Here is a 16,463-nt window from a genome sequence, read left to right as displayed (position 1 = left end):
CAGGCTAGTACAACATGGTAGATGTTTTGTGTCTTTGCCAAAACGTTATTTAGCAGTAACTCTGTTATAGTGCAGCAGATAACTGAAACAATCTTTCAAATAGTGATACAAGCACTAAACTTGGTACAAATACTCCTTAGACATTATTCTTCTGAAAAAGCACGCGGGCCACCCATTTTCCAAGATGGCCGCCATGCAGACTTGTAGATGGGGACATTTGACACATAATCTCACCACTTTGATCAATTTGGATGATCTTGGTGTCTAAAAGTAGGTTTTTGAATATGGGAAAGCTGAAAATTCAACTCTGAACACTCTAATGAGCTTCTTTCTACCATTTCTAGCAAAAGATGATAAAAAATATAGATAGACCAGGACATATGCAACAAAATATTATATATGATCCTTATTTGAATGTACAACTGGAATGTTCAAAAGCGATGAAACCCCCTAAAACGTTGGATGGAGGTGAGGTCACTGTATACCTTGATTTGTCCAAGTTTATATTTTGAGATCTCATGATGAGTGGTTACTCATACTGCCTTGTGTTGTGCTTTCTTTCAAAATAGTGGATGCCACTGCTGTGTTCAGAGCCCTGCCACTGCTCTTCCCATCCAGCACTATGCCACCTAAGAAGCTGGGCGCAAGCAGCGAGGCTGTTTTCCATGTCCTTACGGTGAGACTTAAAGTATTTAATTTTTCAGTTGTTGTTCTATTTTGTGGTAAGCCTCTGTCATTTATACAAAAAAGGTAGTGTTGTTAGTGACCTAATTGTTGTGTTTTTTTGGAAGTATCCCAGTCCAGGACAAAGTTTTTGTTACTTTCCTAAACTTCCACTCTTGTCATCTAGGCTTCAGAAGACCCTGATGCATACTTGGCCCGCGACCCCTGTCCTGTCCAGTTGTGCTCGTCTATGAGGATAACTGCATGATCGCCATTGGAAACACCAGTGACCACTTTTGACAGGAAGAAGTTACAACAATTGCTTTGAATGAAGCATGTTGATTAAAAAATCTCTTAATAAAGAAAGAAATGCTAAAAACAAGATGCTTCTGGTGCCTTGATTTGAGACAAATTAACTTATTTTTATCGTGCTGTTTTAAGATATTGTGTCTTGTTTTAAACTTTTTTGGCTAGTTATTAATATAACTTCAAGGTATTAATTCTTAAAGTCAGCTCAATTAAGAGAATAAAATGCTTATTTTAAGAGTCTTTTTGCTTGTTATTAATATATATATATAATCAGCTCATTTAGAGACTAAATTTCTCATTTTAAGTTACTCTGTCTTAAATAAATATGATTGCATTGCTTGTAGTAAGCTCAGTTTGCTCAAATTCTAGCCTTTTTGTCTAGTTTTAAGGCGCATTATGATTTTCCAGTGGCTAGACTTCTAACCTAGTATATTTTGCTTACCCCATTGGCAGATGTTTTTGCTCAATACAAGATAATTTGGCTAGATTTAGGAATATTAGGCTTATTTCTAGGAGGGCCTTTTTTGCAGTGTGGACGCAGTGCTTGATAGGGAATATCCCGTTTATTTATATTGATAGTTCGTGGGGTCGTCGTCGTCGTCGTCTTCTTTTAGCTTTTCAGCCTTTTCGTCCTGGTCACCGTCGTTCCCAGCCCACCTACTGAAAGCAGAGGCACACACATCTTAACCATTTCGTTAACGAGGCTTCATTCGCACCAGGTGCGCAACAAAGCCTCGCTTCCGTAACCCTGGCCACGGTCCTGTAGATCCCTCTACAGGCCGAACGCTGCATGTCCCCCCACAACTGGATAATGACTTCATACATAGACCACTGCAATAGTATGCTATTCAGCACCACCAGCAAACTCCTAAATTTACATCAGTATGTACACTTATCTTACACTTAAACTTATCTGCACGGATCCTCACCAAAACCGCCTCCTGAGATCCCATCACACTGTCCTCCAACAACTCCACTACCCATGAAGCACAGAACAGACTTCTGAACTCCTCCTCACCACCTACAAAGCCCTCCAGGGCCTGGCCCCATCCTACCTCGCCTCACTGCTCCAAACCTACAACCCTGCCTCCCCACACAGCCTCGGGTCTGCTGAGGCCAACCTGTTTGTCCCCACATCCAGAGCAAGGCTCCAGACCTGGGGGGACAGGGCTCCAGACCTGGGGGGACAGGGCTTCAGACCTGGGGGGACAGGGCTCAGACCTGGGGGGACAGGGCTTCAGACCTGGGGGGACAGGGCTCCAGACCTGGGGGGACAGGGCTCCAGACCTGGGGGGACAGGGCTCCAGACCTGGGGGGACAGGGCTTCAGACCTGGGGGGACAGGGCTTCAGACCTGGGGGGACAGGGCTCAGACCTGGGGGGACAGGGCTCCAGACCTGGGGGGACAGGGCTCCAGACCTGGGGGGACAGGGCTCCAGACCTGGGGGGACAGGGCTTCAGACCTGGGGGGACAGGGCTCAGACCTGGGGGGACAGGGCTCCAGGGCTCCATATATATATATTGTCAATATCATGGAATATATATATATATATACACTCATATATACACTCACTGAGCACTTTAGTAGGAACACCTGTACACCTGTACATATAATGAGTAGTTTTAAGCATGTCTGAGGCACTGGTTTAGTCTTTGTGACAAATAATAATTCCATGATATTGACTGAGACAAGAAGCCAAACCACGAGTAGCATGACTTCAACACGGTGCTTCTAACGTTCAGATAACCGTAGGTTTACTCACGTCCGTCCTCCCTCTCCACTCAGACTGAAGAAGCTTTTTCATTTTCACCTTTGTGCGCACAATGACAAATATTTCCTATCATTGAAATTGTGCTGTATATTTTGAATACCTGTAATTGTCTTATAAATAAAGTAAATCTGATTGTATTGAACAGGTCGTGCTTCTTTCCTATTATTGATGTTTAGTAGACTCTTTTGGCCTGTGGGGTGCTGCCCTCTACTGGTGGGCTGTGAGAAGTCCCAGTGTCCACATTGTACTATTTACATGGAATATAATAATAGTGGTTCACACGTTTATTAGCCATGACCCAGCAGAAGTCAACCAAATGTTGACAAGTGTGTGTGTGTGTGTGTGTGTGTGTGTGTGTGTGTGTGTGTGTGTGTGTGTGTGTAGACCTAATAGGACTCTCTGGCGTCATTATGAAGCATGTTATTAAACCCCCCCTCAAACTCAACCCCGCCACAACTGCCCCCCCGCCCCCCCTCCGCGGCGGCTCTGTGACGTCAAACAGCATACCCAAGTTGCTGCTCGTGTTTCTTACCGTCAGTCGTTAACGGTTGGTCACAACTCTGATCAGTTGAGACATAATTCACCGACACACCGACGAGTTACCGAACATATCAACGGAAATATGAACAACAAGAAGGTAAGTAACCGCGTGCAGGATCATCAAATAGACAGGCTAGCATTTTTCTGACTGGGCATTTCTGCCCAATTAGGCCTTGAGGTTAGGGTTAGGGTTAGCGGGTGGTGTACTTGTACTTGCATATTATATAATATTGTACGCTATTGTAGTGGAATACATTTTATTTTACGGCGATATTAATTAAGATATTTTGAAATGGAACTCGGATTGATTTTAGAATCGCTCCTCACTGTACAATGATCATACTATGTGTTAATCTCTGAAATTAATCCGTGTTGCAAAGTGCTTCAAGCATTAAGGTGAAGGTCAGCACTAATACATGGTGACTCCGTGTTAAAAGCATCCCTCCTACGACATCCAGGCCTACACTGTAACACCAGCAGTGCAGTAAGCAGGTGTGATGTATGGTTGAGGTGTGAATCAACAACTTGAATTTGGATATTATTTGAACAAGATGTTGGTATCGCACACAATCTAGGCCTACATCCGCTTTTATTTGAACAGTTTATGATCAGCTGCCAATTCCTGTTGTTATGAATACATGGGCCTGATTATACGGCATGTATGAACATGTCCATACAACGAAAATGCATGTTGTTGCTTCGCCGAAGTGTTGGTGATTTTGCTATCCAACTTTAAGACAAATACACGAAATCTGTGAAATATTACCATGATCATTATTATTAGGCTTCCTATTATTAGTATTAGTATTAGTATTATTATTATTAGTAGTAGTATTAGTGTTAGCATTAGTTAAGTTGCACAGTCCCGTGGTCACCATGGCACCGGCCGTATTGTGACGCCGTCGTTATGTTATGACACCTGCTCCTACGTCAGCAGTTCCTGCAGGTCAAAAGCCGCCACTGTTTGTCAAACGTGTATTACGCTGAACTAAAACGACTGTCCACGGTTCAACCGCGTTTCCACATTTGCTTTGACAATGCCGAACAAAAAAGAGGTAAGCATGTCGTGAATGCGTTATTGTGTTGGTGTGACTAGATCTTATCATGTGTGATCTGATCCGTGTATTTTCTTGAAGGCTCAGAAGAAGAGTAGTGGCAAGAAGACCATGGTTGAGAAGGCCACCAACACAGGTTAGAGATTCCCTTTATCATGTTACAATGCTTTTCTGTGACAGTTTAAAATCCACACAATTATTAATTCAGATGATGTGCAGTTGGATGGAAGACTTCTTCTTAGAAATGCTGCAGTATTTATATACAGATATATTCTATCACATATAGGATATATATACTGTATTTAGACACAACTTTCATTTTGTATTTGAAATATATTCTGTAAATCATAGATATTTAGTCTTTAGATACAACTGTATATACTTCTGCTTGTATTTGCCAGCAGCTCCCTCCCCTCCACCTGGACCCCGGTCTCCAGACAGGTTTGAGAACCGAGCTGCAGTGATTGAGCTCCTGGAGGAGAAGGCACATCAGAGTGCCGAAGAAGAGGTGTACCCCATCCTGATCAACTTCCTGAGGAGTCTGACTGATAAGTATGTTTAAGGTCTCTCTGTAATGGAGGGATTTTTCAGTAGGGGGGCTGTGCTTGTTGTTGTTCTGTGCTGTGTGTAGCTTTGTTGTTGTTGTTGTTGTTGTTGTTGTTATTGTGTGTAGCTCTGTTGTTATTGTTGTTGTTAATGTGTGTAGTTGTGTTGTTGGTATTGTGGGCTGTGTTTTGCTTTGTTGTTGTTGTTGTTGTTATTATTGTGTGTAGCTGTGTTGTTGTTGTTATTGTGTGTAGCTGTGTTATTGTTATTGTTCTTGTTATTATTGTGTGTAGCTGTGTTGTTGTTGTTATTGTGTGTAGCTGTGTTGTTATTGTTGTTGTTGTTATTGTGTGTAGCTGTGTTTTTGTTGTTGTTGTTGTGTGTAGCTGTGTTTTTGTTGTTGTTATTGAGTGTAGCTGTTGTTGTTATTGTGTGTAGCTGTGTTATTGTTATTGTTGTTGTTCTGTGTAGCTGTGTTATTGTTATTATTGTGTGTAGCTGTGTTTTTGTTTTTGTTGTTTTTGTTGTTATTGTGTGTAGCTGTGTTGTTGTTGTTGTTGTTGTTGTTATTGTGTGTAGCTGTGTTGTTATTGTTGTTGTTGTTATTGTGTGTAGCTGTGTTGTTGTTGTTGTTGTTGTTATTGTGGGCTGTGTTTAGCTTTGTTTTTTCTGTAGCCATGTTTCTACTATGTCTGAAACACTGTAAACAAAACAAAAACAACAGCTGAAAATGTTTCCTTGTTTCTTTATCATTCAGGCAATGGAGAGTGATCCGTAAGGGCATGAGAGACCCTGTAAGTTGTGATTAATCAATCAATCAACCTTTATTTGTATCGCACATTTCATAGACAAATGCAACACAATGCGCTGTGTCCTTAACATTCTCACCTATTAAATCTGATTTGCGTTTATTTTCTGTAAAATGAACAAAAGTAAATATATATATTTTCATATTATAACATACCATACATCATAGCTTCACCAACACATGCAATATGATGATGTTGTGTTCTCCTTGTGGAACCGCAGACGACCAGGATGCAGCTGGGCCGACTGTGCCGCAGGGTGGTGAAGGTCATCTGTGAGACGGCCTTCCGGGTCTTCCTGCCGGCCCTGGTGCTCATCTTAGAGCAGAACGACAGCCAGGAGGAGGAGGAGGAGACTTCAGCCCCTGGGTCGGACCCAGAGCGCTCCTCCAGTACCAACCCCCAGGACCAGGAGGCTGGACCCACTCTAGTCTCCTCTCCCCCGAGGTAAGCTGTCAACCAGGGCCAATTTACACATCCACTTATGAAGAGGCCCAACTCTTCATAAGAAAGATATGTTCTTTTTTTAAGCTACAATAATTGTGTGGCATAATGTTTCAGACATCAGACGTTGATGTGTCAGATGTAGTGCTCATGTTTGTGTTCATGTTTGTGTTTGTAGCTCCAAGACGTCCCTGCAGAGGGTGCCTGTGAGAGACCCCCTCAAGGTCTACTTTGGGGTGACGGCTGACACCATACTCCAGGCCCTGGGTGATGACGGTTCTTCCTCGCCTGAACTGACCAGAGCTCTGGTGGGGGAAACTCTCAGCCAGCTGAACTCCGCCTTCTCGGTTGTCGTGGCCTACACCCCCTCTGGGAGATCGTCCCCAGTGATGACCGAGAGGAAGAACGCCATGCCGGCCACCGAGGAGATGGTGCGCGTGATCTCTGGCACTCTCCAGGCGTTTGGGGTCACCGGACAGGGTCCCTCAGCGTCGCCAGCCCCGGAGAAGGTAAGTATGGAGGTAAGTGAAGAGATTCTTGCTCCGATGACAGGTGAGGTAATGGCCGCCCTCGTTGAGACCATGGAGGGCTGCAAGGAGACACTGGGAGGCGGACAGGACGCAGCGGATATGCTCAGGGAGGTGGCACTGAAAATACAGTTGTTATCCCAAAGCGACAACCAAGATGACTCATATCAGGGAGGCTCACAGTCCTCAGAAGAGACCAGAATCACCCCCGGTGATTCTGGAGCCTCTGAGGCTACGGTGAGCCAGAATTATCTCGTCGTCATCGAGAGTCAGGAGTTCCACACAAAAGCTTCAAGGGCTGTCAGTGGAATTCTCCGGAGAAGAAGTGGATCGTCTCAGAGCGGCTCTGTGCGGTCATCCCGGCCTGTCAGTGCCACTCCCAGCTTAACCAATGAGCGTGGCTCTCATGTCACCTCACCATCTGCCACCAATGCTTTCGACGCCGATTGTGACGCTGAGGCGGACAAGATCGTTGATACATTTGTGGCAGAGGTGAAGGACATGACAGCGCAGGCCGTGGAGGCGGGGGACAGCACGGTCCACGCTGGAGGCATGGATCACGACGCCGCGTCCTCCGTTGACCGGCCCGGTGGACGTCCCAGCAGGAGGCAGAGGGTCTTCTCTGCCATGTTGAGGCTCTACAGCAACCTGCAGAGTAAATTGGCAGAGTTCTTCCACGCAGGTTCTGCCACCAGCGGAGCAGATTCGGTGACGTCATCATCCCTCGAGGAGCCCCGACAGGAGGTCAGCTCTGAGGATGTAGAGACCCCCCCTCTGAGGGAGTGTTCCCAGCCGCTGAGGGCTGGATGTGACTCCCAAACCCACCTTGACGAGAGCACCAAAGAAGTCATTGGGGGGCTACTGACTACTTTTGAATTAATGGCAAAAGTGGAGTCTGAGTCATCTATCGGGAGGAGGTTGTCTGAGGAATCCCTTGTGGCTGGTGTTTTTGTGGGGGATGTGCTGTCCCAGCTAAGGGTTTTCACACCCTCAAACAGCCCCTCCCCCTCAGAGGAAGTGCTTGCTAGTTCTCGATCCTCTTACAGATTGTCCCCCGAACTTAGCGCAAAGGCGAGTTTTACCAGCACTAAACTCCAAAGCAAAACCATTGCTGCCCCCTCGATTCCAGCCGTTGACAGACTCTGTAGTAAGGGGTTTAAAACTAAGGCCACGAACTCAGTGAGCGAGGTGCTTCTTAGACCTCTCAGAGATGTGTCTGCCCACGTCTTCACCAATAGGTCTGAGCTGTCAATCCGTCTGTCAAGCCAGACCAGCCTGAGCCCCATGGTTGTGGAACGTGAGGCCTCAGAAATCATTGAGATGTTCGCCTCTGACTTTAAGGCGGTTTCCCAGTCAGCTTGGCCTGGTAAAAAGATCAAATCTTTATCCGTCGCTATCAGTCTCTTTAAGAGACTACAGGCTAAGGTTAGAGGGTTTTATGTGCGTTATGGGGTTCTGGCTCAGGATCAGGTCCCACTTCAGGGAGAAGAGCCTCTGGCGTCGGTGGAAGTTAATGCCACCACGGTTTTAAATTCAAATGTGAAGTCCCCTCAGTCTAGCATGAGCCAGCCTATTCTGTCAGGTGTCATGAGGGGTCAGGGGTCATCGGGAGCGGTGCTCCGTAGGGGGCGTAGCGAGCCTTTTAGAGGGTCTTTCCAGGTCAGTCAAGTGTTCTTGGACACCCAAACTAAAGAGGTGGTCCGCAGGCTTGTGGTGTCGGCTAGGTCTGAGGTGTCAAAGGAGGAGGAGTCGTCCTCTGTGCCAATGACGTGGTCGAATGAATCCCTGGTGATCTCTCAGTTTGTCGAGGGTATCATTGGCTGCCTAGAGGACATCTCCTCCTCCAAGACGACATCATCGGAGGGTGTGAATGTCGCTCCACAAGAGGTCATTAGAGAGCTGACGTCCATTAGGTTTAAGAGGAGGGGAACTCGCGCTGTGAGGAAGATCCTCATTAAGTCCTCAAGGTGCTCAGACTCCGAGTCCCTCACCAGCAGGGTCGGCCACTCCCATTTGGACCTTTTACAAGGTCCCTCCACCACGTACACTGCCGGTACGGACTCTGCAGCGATGGATATTTTGGGCACCGTTGTTGAGGGTGTAAAAGGCCTTTTCCAGAGAGGCGAGTCTCCTATCACTGTTGGACCCGCAGAATCTGGTCTTTTGCTGGGCAGTTTTAGAGACTCGGAGGCCTCTGAGAGTGGGGTTAGCGTGTCCGAGATGGACATTTGGTCCACGGCACAAAGGCTGTACAACAGTCTGCGGCACAAGTTGAGTGATTTTCTGTCTTTACGTAAGCAGCCCCAGTCCAAAAGCCAAATAGCACAGGCCAAGAAAAGTGTTAGCCAAATCCTGGGTGTAGTCCAGGAGGAAATATCCAAGTCAGACCTGTTGAATAGGACAGGGGAGCTCTCTGGGTTATACAGCATGGTGGGAACTATGCTGGAGAACTTGGAGAAGGTTTACTGTGAAGACAGTGAACCTAGAACCACCTCCTCTATGTCCACGTCCTCCTCGAAAACATTGAAGTCAGAGAGGACATTGGAAGACATGTCTTTCACACTCCCTGGGACCCCCTCTCCATCTGAGCTACAAAAAGTCATTAGTTGCCCCTTTGTGCATAGCTCAACAATTGACGTGAGTGATGATGATGATGTTGATGATCAGAATGATTCAGTGCTGGAATCATCATTGGCTGGTGCTAGGGACATCATGGCTGCCATTGTGGACACACTTTTCAATCCTGCAGAGCTGCAGCAGGCCTCTTCCCCATCATCTGACTTCACTGCCCCTCTGGGTAGACTGGAGGAGCTCCTGTCCCAAGGGAAGGTCCAGGCTCTGTCCCGTGACCTGGTCGACCGACTGATGATTGTACACAGAAACATCTCTGTGCAGCATGCGGGAGCTGGCAGAAGTCTCTCAGACTCTGTTTTGTTAAAATCCACACAGAAAGGGAGAGTAACAAGGGGGCTCTGTCCCTCTGAGCTGATTTACGCATTCGCTGAGGAGTCAGTGAAGCGTCTGTTGGCTCCTCTCCTCGTCCCTCCCACGTCCTGGGGCTTACATCAGAAAGCCGTCTCCTCCAGCCGCAGAAGCTCTGCGGTCTCCGAGTGCAGCTCACAGATCTACGACCAGACTGTGAACCTGTTCACGACGGCCATGGTCCAGCAAGTCATGGACACAATCTCTCTGGAGTCGGAGTCGCCCGAGGAGCCCGGGAAGGTGACAGCTCTGGGTGAGGTTATTGACGGCTGTCAGCCTGTCACATGTTCCCCCTGCCCCACGCTCTTTGGTACCGGTGGGCGCCAGAGTAGCGTGAAGGCGAGTGGCTCTGTAGAATTAGGGTCAGTTAGGATGTGTGTGTCGCCGTCCGGGAGTGAGGCTCAGACTGAGACGGCCCAGGCTGAGCCCAAAGGAAAGAGGAGGTCCAGGTTCCTCACGTTCCTCCCGAAGCTCAGCCAGCTCAAGGCCAGCTTCAAGGTAAACTGGATTTTACTATACTTTATACATTGCAAACATTATGACTGTTATGTTGTCTGTCACCTATATATATATATACACACAACAGTACTTTAGGAGTTTTGGTGTCTTACCAATTTCATTTATTACAGACAGGCCTATCATTGCCATGTTATTTTCTTTTGTAATACTTGATTCTTTCACAGCGCTCCAAGAAGAGCAACCGGAAGGACAGCCCGGCCCCAGAGGCAGCACAGGAGCCGAAGGTTGAAAGCTGCTTCCGTAAGTCCACTGATAGGACGATCCTTCTGCTACAGGGTTGATATGAGTTCAACTGCATGAATCAGCTAATCAACAATATTACTACAAGTATCAATGCACTATGAGACAACATGTAATGAAAAACATGAATTCTGTGTTAAATTAATGTCATCTCTCTCTCTCTCTCTCTCTCCCTCTCTCTCTCTCTCCCTCTCTCTCTCTCCCTCTCTCTCTCTCCCTCTCCCTCCCTCTCTCCTCTCTTTTTTCCCCTCTTCCTCCTGCCTCTAGCGGCCCTCTTCAGGAGGATGGTGTCAGCTGTCAACAAGGGCCTGTGTAACCCCTTCAAGAAGACCTCCAGGACGACCCAGAAGCCCACCTAAGTGATTCACTAAATGTGTTTGTGTTGCATTCAATCTACTGTATTCCTTGTCTTTTCTCATTTCACAGTTGGATTTAATCATGCACCTTCCCAGTGTGATTCATTGACACCATATGAATAGGAAATACTCCTACATTTACAGCTTAAAGCCACCAGAGGGTGCTGCCACTACACCATTGTGTGGGTCCATACATTAAGGGTGAAACATACAGCATTTACCATTACTCACCGATAGGTGACAGTAGCTCCATTCTGACCCTGCCACGATGAGCCTCACACACTCAGAAACCATGAGTATATTGGTCTGAACCACAGCCAAGTAGCTTGTTAAATTGAGAAAGGGCCATTGACTCAGACCAGAGGGAGGAGTGCCCCCTACTGGCTCACTAACACCACTACCAGACATATCCCTCAAGGATTGTGGTGCTTAGGGTCCTTCGAAGTAAGAGGTCACAGTAAATATGATGCTGGAGAATTTTAGAAATATATAATAATAATAATAATAATAATAATAATAATACTACTACATTTGACTTGCTTTGTGTTTTTCTAGAAACTCGAAGACACTTTATCAGGGAGAACAAAGGGAACAATAAAAACACAATAAACACAAATAAAAACGAAAAATAAATAAAAACAAACAGACCAAATAGAAACTAAATCAAGTCAAACATGAAAAGCAATTTTAAAAAAAGGTGAAGCCATGCAGTGGGGTCTGTTTCTCTCCTCTGTGATGGGTAAGTGTCCTCCAGTAGTAGTATCTGTGTATATGTGTAACATGCACATGTGGTCTTCTGCACAGGAGGACCATTATCACAGAAGAAGAGGTATAAGATAAAGTAAACGTTTGGACAAATGTAGTAAAGGATGTTTATAACACATTTATAACATGACGAGCAAAAACAAAAAGACAGGTGAGGGTGCAATGAATTCAAATACCGAATGCAACAGAACACACACACACACACACAGGCACGCACGCAGGCACCCACATACTCGCACACCCACACACACACAGGTGAGCAAACAGATGCAGGCACACACACACAACCTTAATACTTATATCGATACAATCTACACACTCACCAATTCACTCACCAATCATTTCTTCTTCTTCTCTCTCTCTCTCTCTCTCTCTCTTCTCTCTCTCTCTCTCTCTCTCTCTCTATCTCTCTCCCTCTCTGTGTCTCTCTCTTCTCTGTCTCTCTCTCTTCTCTCTCTCTATCTCTTCCTCTCTCAATCTCTTCTCTTCCTCTCTCTCTCTCTCTCTCTCTCTTCTCTCTCTGTCTCTCTCTCCCTCTCTTCTCTGTCTCTCTCTTCTCTCTCTCTGTCTCTCTCTTCTCTGTCTCTCTGTGTCTATGTGGAGTCCTTCTCTGTCCAATGTCTACCTGTGTGTCTCTTTAGGCTTCCTGTCTCCTTAATTTATGGCTTACCAGTCACCATATCACAATGGGCCTGTGTTGCCATGGCACCATGCAAATTCCTCAGGTCATCTTGCTGTTGTCAAGGTCAATATTGATCATCCTGCAGGACATCAGCCGGGAACACTATTTCAATATTCAAAGTTAGGGTGTAATATAATGTGCACTTTACAACACTTCAACCTCCACCTTTCGTGTCTCTCATGTACCACACACACACACTCTTTCACACACACACACACACACACACACTCAACATGAGTCCTCATCTAACCCTCACCCTATCCCTATCCCTATCCCTAACCCCAACCCAAACCCTATCCCTAACCCTAAGCCTAACCCTAACCATAGCCCTATCCCTAACTCTAACCCTAACCCCAACCCAAACCCTAACCCTATCCCTATCCCAAACCCTAACCCTCACCCTATCCCCAACCCAAACCCTAACCCTATCCCTATCCCTATCCCTAACCCTATCCCTATCTCTAACCCTAACCCTATCCCTAACCCTAACCCTAACCCTATCCCTATCTCTATCCCTAACCCAAACCCTAACCCTCACCCTATCCCCAACCCAAACCCTAACCCTAACCCTAACCCTATCCCTATCCCTATCCCTATCCCTATCTCTAACCCTAACCCTATCCCTAACCCTAACCCTATCCCTATCCCTATCTCTATCCCTAACCCTAACCCTATCCCTAACCCTAACCCTAACCCTAGCCCTAACTCTAACCCTAACCCTAACCCTATCCCCAACCCAAACCCTAACCCTAACCCTAACCCTAACTCTAACCCTATCCCTAACCCTAACCCTAACCCGATCAGTCCCTTCCATGGACTCTACCTGTTCAGCTGTTGGTCCCTCTGGTAGGTGAGCTGAGGCGTTCATGTCCATTATTACCATAAACTCCTGTCCTTGCCAGCTCTGCTGTCTTTGTCTAGCTTGTATAAACTCAGCTGGTTCAGAGTCTCAGCAGTCTCCAGCCCCGGGCCTCAGAAGCATCAAACATCACCAGTCAACCAGTCAGCTGTGATGGGAAGGCGGCTTGATGACTTTAAAATTAGCTGTCCTCTTGCTATTCTCAGACACTCGGCTGTCGTCTGCTTACTGCTGCCTGGCTGAAGGTGTGGGTGTGTGTGTGTATATGTGTGTGCATGTTGAGGAGTTGCTCCCCCTAAATATTTCATTGCACTGTACCTAGTATATTGTGTACATGACGAATACAATTTGTTATTTTGGTAAGAAACCGGTCTATTGTTGCACCAACCCTTAGTGAACACTTAGTGTCATTGCTGCTCACCTATCTGGGCTTCACCTCACACAAACCAAGCCAATCAGATTAAGCCTAGCCCCAGACTAAATAGCATTTTCAATAGAAGATCTCCATCGAAGACGCATTTTAGCCCAGAGTTAGACTTAATCTTTGTCCTAGAACCCACCCTGAGGCCTACATGTTTATCTCATGTTGATATGAACGTACACCATTTACATTTAGCAGACGCCTTTATCCAAAGCAACATACAACAAATACATTTGTTTTAAGTAAGTGAATCATATATCCATCAGTCATCATAAGATAAAGTAATCATTGCTCAGACCAGGGGCCATTGGCAGTCACGATGCTAGAAGAATTTTTTAATTAACAGGAGAGAAACTTGTGCAGGACGGTAGTGGGGGTGAAGAGGTCATTAGGGGTCAACACCAGCCTGGTGGAGGGAGAAATCGGAGGACGGGCTCATTGTAATGCCTGGAACGGAATAAGGAATGGTACCAAACACACATACAGAGGGAGAGAACCAGATGTTCTCAAACAAAGTCCATTCTTCACAAAGACAGTTCATGTCAAGAAGAACATAACACATAAAAACATTTGGGACAATTTATTTTTAAAATATATATTTCAAGAACAAACAGTAATATGTCTGGCACACAGAAAACAAAAAGAATGTCCATGTTACCATGTCAAAACAAAAATAACACTTCAACTTGACTTTAAACCCAGATCTCCCTCCCTCCCACACACACACACACACGTTCCGGTTCCGGAGTTCTAAGGCCTCCGTAGCCATGGTAACATTTTCCAAACAGAGAGTTTCTGTCTCCAGGAGATGTGTTCCTCCCCCTTAGGTTCCAGAACGGTGGAGGTGTCGTAGTGGGGTTCGCTGGAGGACGTGGCCTCCTGATGCGTCACTCTTGTGGGGCCTTCAGGCACCGTGGTGGGGGGGATGCTGGAGGTGGTGGTGGGGGGGCTGGCGGAGGTGGGCCTGGGGGTGGTGGTGGTGGTGGTCGAGGACGCAGGGTACTGGGCCTCGCTGGAGGATGTGGCCTCCCGACGCATCACTCTTGTGGGGTCTTCAGACACCGAGGTGGGGCTGGCAGATGTGGGGACGGGGACGGTGGCGGTGGCGGTGACCAGGATAACAACCCCCTCACTGGTGCTCGCGATGGGGGCCCCAGTGTCGTTATCACAGTGTTGAGCAGCTGTTAGCGTAGCGGTGTAGCTACCATGGACAGGGCAGTTGGCTGGAGCCTGGACAGTGGAGCTGAAGGGGACTTGAGGGGAGTCTGAGGGGACTCGAGGGGAGTCTGAGGGGACTTGAGGGGAGTCTGAGGGGAGTCTCGTAAACAAAACCCTGTCGCTCTGTTCACTGGTGGTACTGGCTTCACCAGGGACATCATCTGCACTGGTGCCATGCTGGGCAGCACTCACACCACTCACACTGACTTCCACAGAGTTCCTCTCCTCCTCCTCGGTGTCTTCCACAGAGTTCCTCTCCTCCTCCTTAGTGTCTTCTACAGAGTTCCTCTCCTCCTCCTCGGTGTCTTCTACAGAGTTCCTCTCCTCCTCCTCGGTGTCTTCTACAGAGTTCCTCTCCTCTTCGGTGTCTTCTACAGAGTTCCTCTCCTGCTTTGTGTCTTCTACAGAGTTCCTCTCCTCCTCTGTGTCTTCTACAGAGTTCCTCTCCTCCTCCTCTGCGTCTTCTACAGAGTTCCTCTCCTCCTCCTCTGTGTCTTCTACAGAGTTCCTCTCCTCCTCTGTGTCTTCTACAGAGTTCCTCTCCTCCTCCTCTGTGTCTTCTACAGAGTTCCTCTCCTCCTCCTCAGTGTCTTCCACAGAGTTCCTCTCCTCCTCGGTGTCTTCTACAGAGTTCCTCTCCTCCTCCTCGGTGTCTTCCACAGAGTTCCTCTCCTCCTCTGTGTCTTCTACAGAGTTCCTCTCCTGCTTTGTGTCTTCTACAGAGTTCCTCTCCTCCTCCTCTGTGTCTTCTACAGAGTTCCTCTCCTCCTCTGTGTCTTCTACAGAGTTCCTCTCCTCCTCCTCGGTGTCTTCCACAGAGTTCCTCTCCTCCTCTGTGTCTTCTACAGAGTTCCTCTCCTGCTTTGTGTCTTCTACAGAGTTCCTCTCCTCCTCCTCTGTGTCTTCCACAGAGTTCCTCTCCTGCTTTGTGTCTTCTACAGAGTTCCTCTCCTCCTCAGTGTCTTCTACAGAGTTCCTCTCCTCCTCGATGTCTTCTACAGAGTTCCTCTCCTCCTCGGTGTCTTCTACAGAGTTCCTCTCCTCCTTGGTGTCTTCTACAGACTTCCTCTCCTCCTCTGTGTCTTCCACAGAGTTCCTCTCCTGCTTTGTGTCTTCTACAGAGTTCCTCTCCTCCTCTGTGTCTTCCACAGAGTTCCTCTCCTGCTTTGTGTCTTCTACAGAGTTCCTCTCCTGCTTTGTGTCTTCTACAGAGTTCCTCTCCTCCTCCTCTGTGTCTTCCACAGAGTTCCTCTCCTGCTTTGTGTCTTCTACAGAGTTCCTCTCCTCCTCGATGTCTTCTACAGAGTTCCTCTCCTCCTCGGTGTCTTCTACAGAGTTCCTCTCCTCCTTGGTGTCTTCTACAGAGTCCCCCTCTTCCTCAGTGTTTTCTACACCTTCATCATCACCACCCATCACCTCAGTCACAGAGTCAGTAGTCACAGAGTCAATAGTCACAGAGTCAGTAGTCACAGAGTCAATAGTCACAGAGGTAGTATTCACAGAGTCAGTAGTCACAGAGTCAGTAGTCACAGAGTCAGTAGTCACAGAGTCAATAGTCACAGAGTCAGTAGTCACAGAGTCAGTTGGGTCGCTGTAGTTCGTGGTCACAGCTGGGAGTGAAGCAGCTTCAGTGTCCTCCTGGCTACGATGAGTAGTAGGATGATCGTCGTGGTAACCACTCACTTCTTCAACCGCCACAGCGGAGTCCATTTGACCCACGTATGACATCATCACAGGTGTTGCCGCTGGGGTGATGTAGT

At 47.1% G+C, this 16,463-nt stretch overlaps 1 protein-coding gene across 2 annotated transcripts; it reads left to right on the top strand.

Moving 5' to 3' along the window:
* Positions 1 to 4,244: 4,244 nt before the first annotated feature.
* LOC310810618 (uncharacterized protein) lies at positions 4,245 to 10,843 on the top strand. Of its 2 annotated transcripts, none has more exons than XM_083678452.1 (8): positions 4,245 to 4,338; positions 4,420 to 4,474; positions 4,743 to 4,890; positions 5,642 to 5,678; positions 5,914 to 6,137; positions 6,313 to 10,141; positions 10,327 to 10,402; positions 10,670 to 10,843. In XM_083678452.1, the coding sequence occupies exons 1-8, from the start codon at positions 4,321 to 4,323 to the stop codon at positions 10,759 to 10,761; spliced, it is 4,479 nt and encodes a 1,492-aa protein (XP_083534578.1). In that variant the 5' UTR covers positions 4,245 to 4,320; the 3' UTR covers positions 10,762 to 10,843. The 2 variants fall into 2 exon arrangements, with proteins under 2 accessions (XP_083534578.1, XP_083534577.1); XM_083678451.1 differs by having other exon boundaries at positions 4,740 to 4,890.
* Positions 10,844 to 16,463: the final 5,620 nt, after the last annotated feature.

The sequence above is a fragment of the Argentina silus genome (genome assembly GCF_951799395.1).
Source record: "Argentina silus genome assembly, chromosome: 1".
NCBI lineage: Eukaryota > Metazoa > Chordata > Actinopteri > Argentiniformes > Argentinidae > Argentina > Argentina silus.
This window is presented reverse-complemented; position numbering and strand designations above follow the sequence as displayed.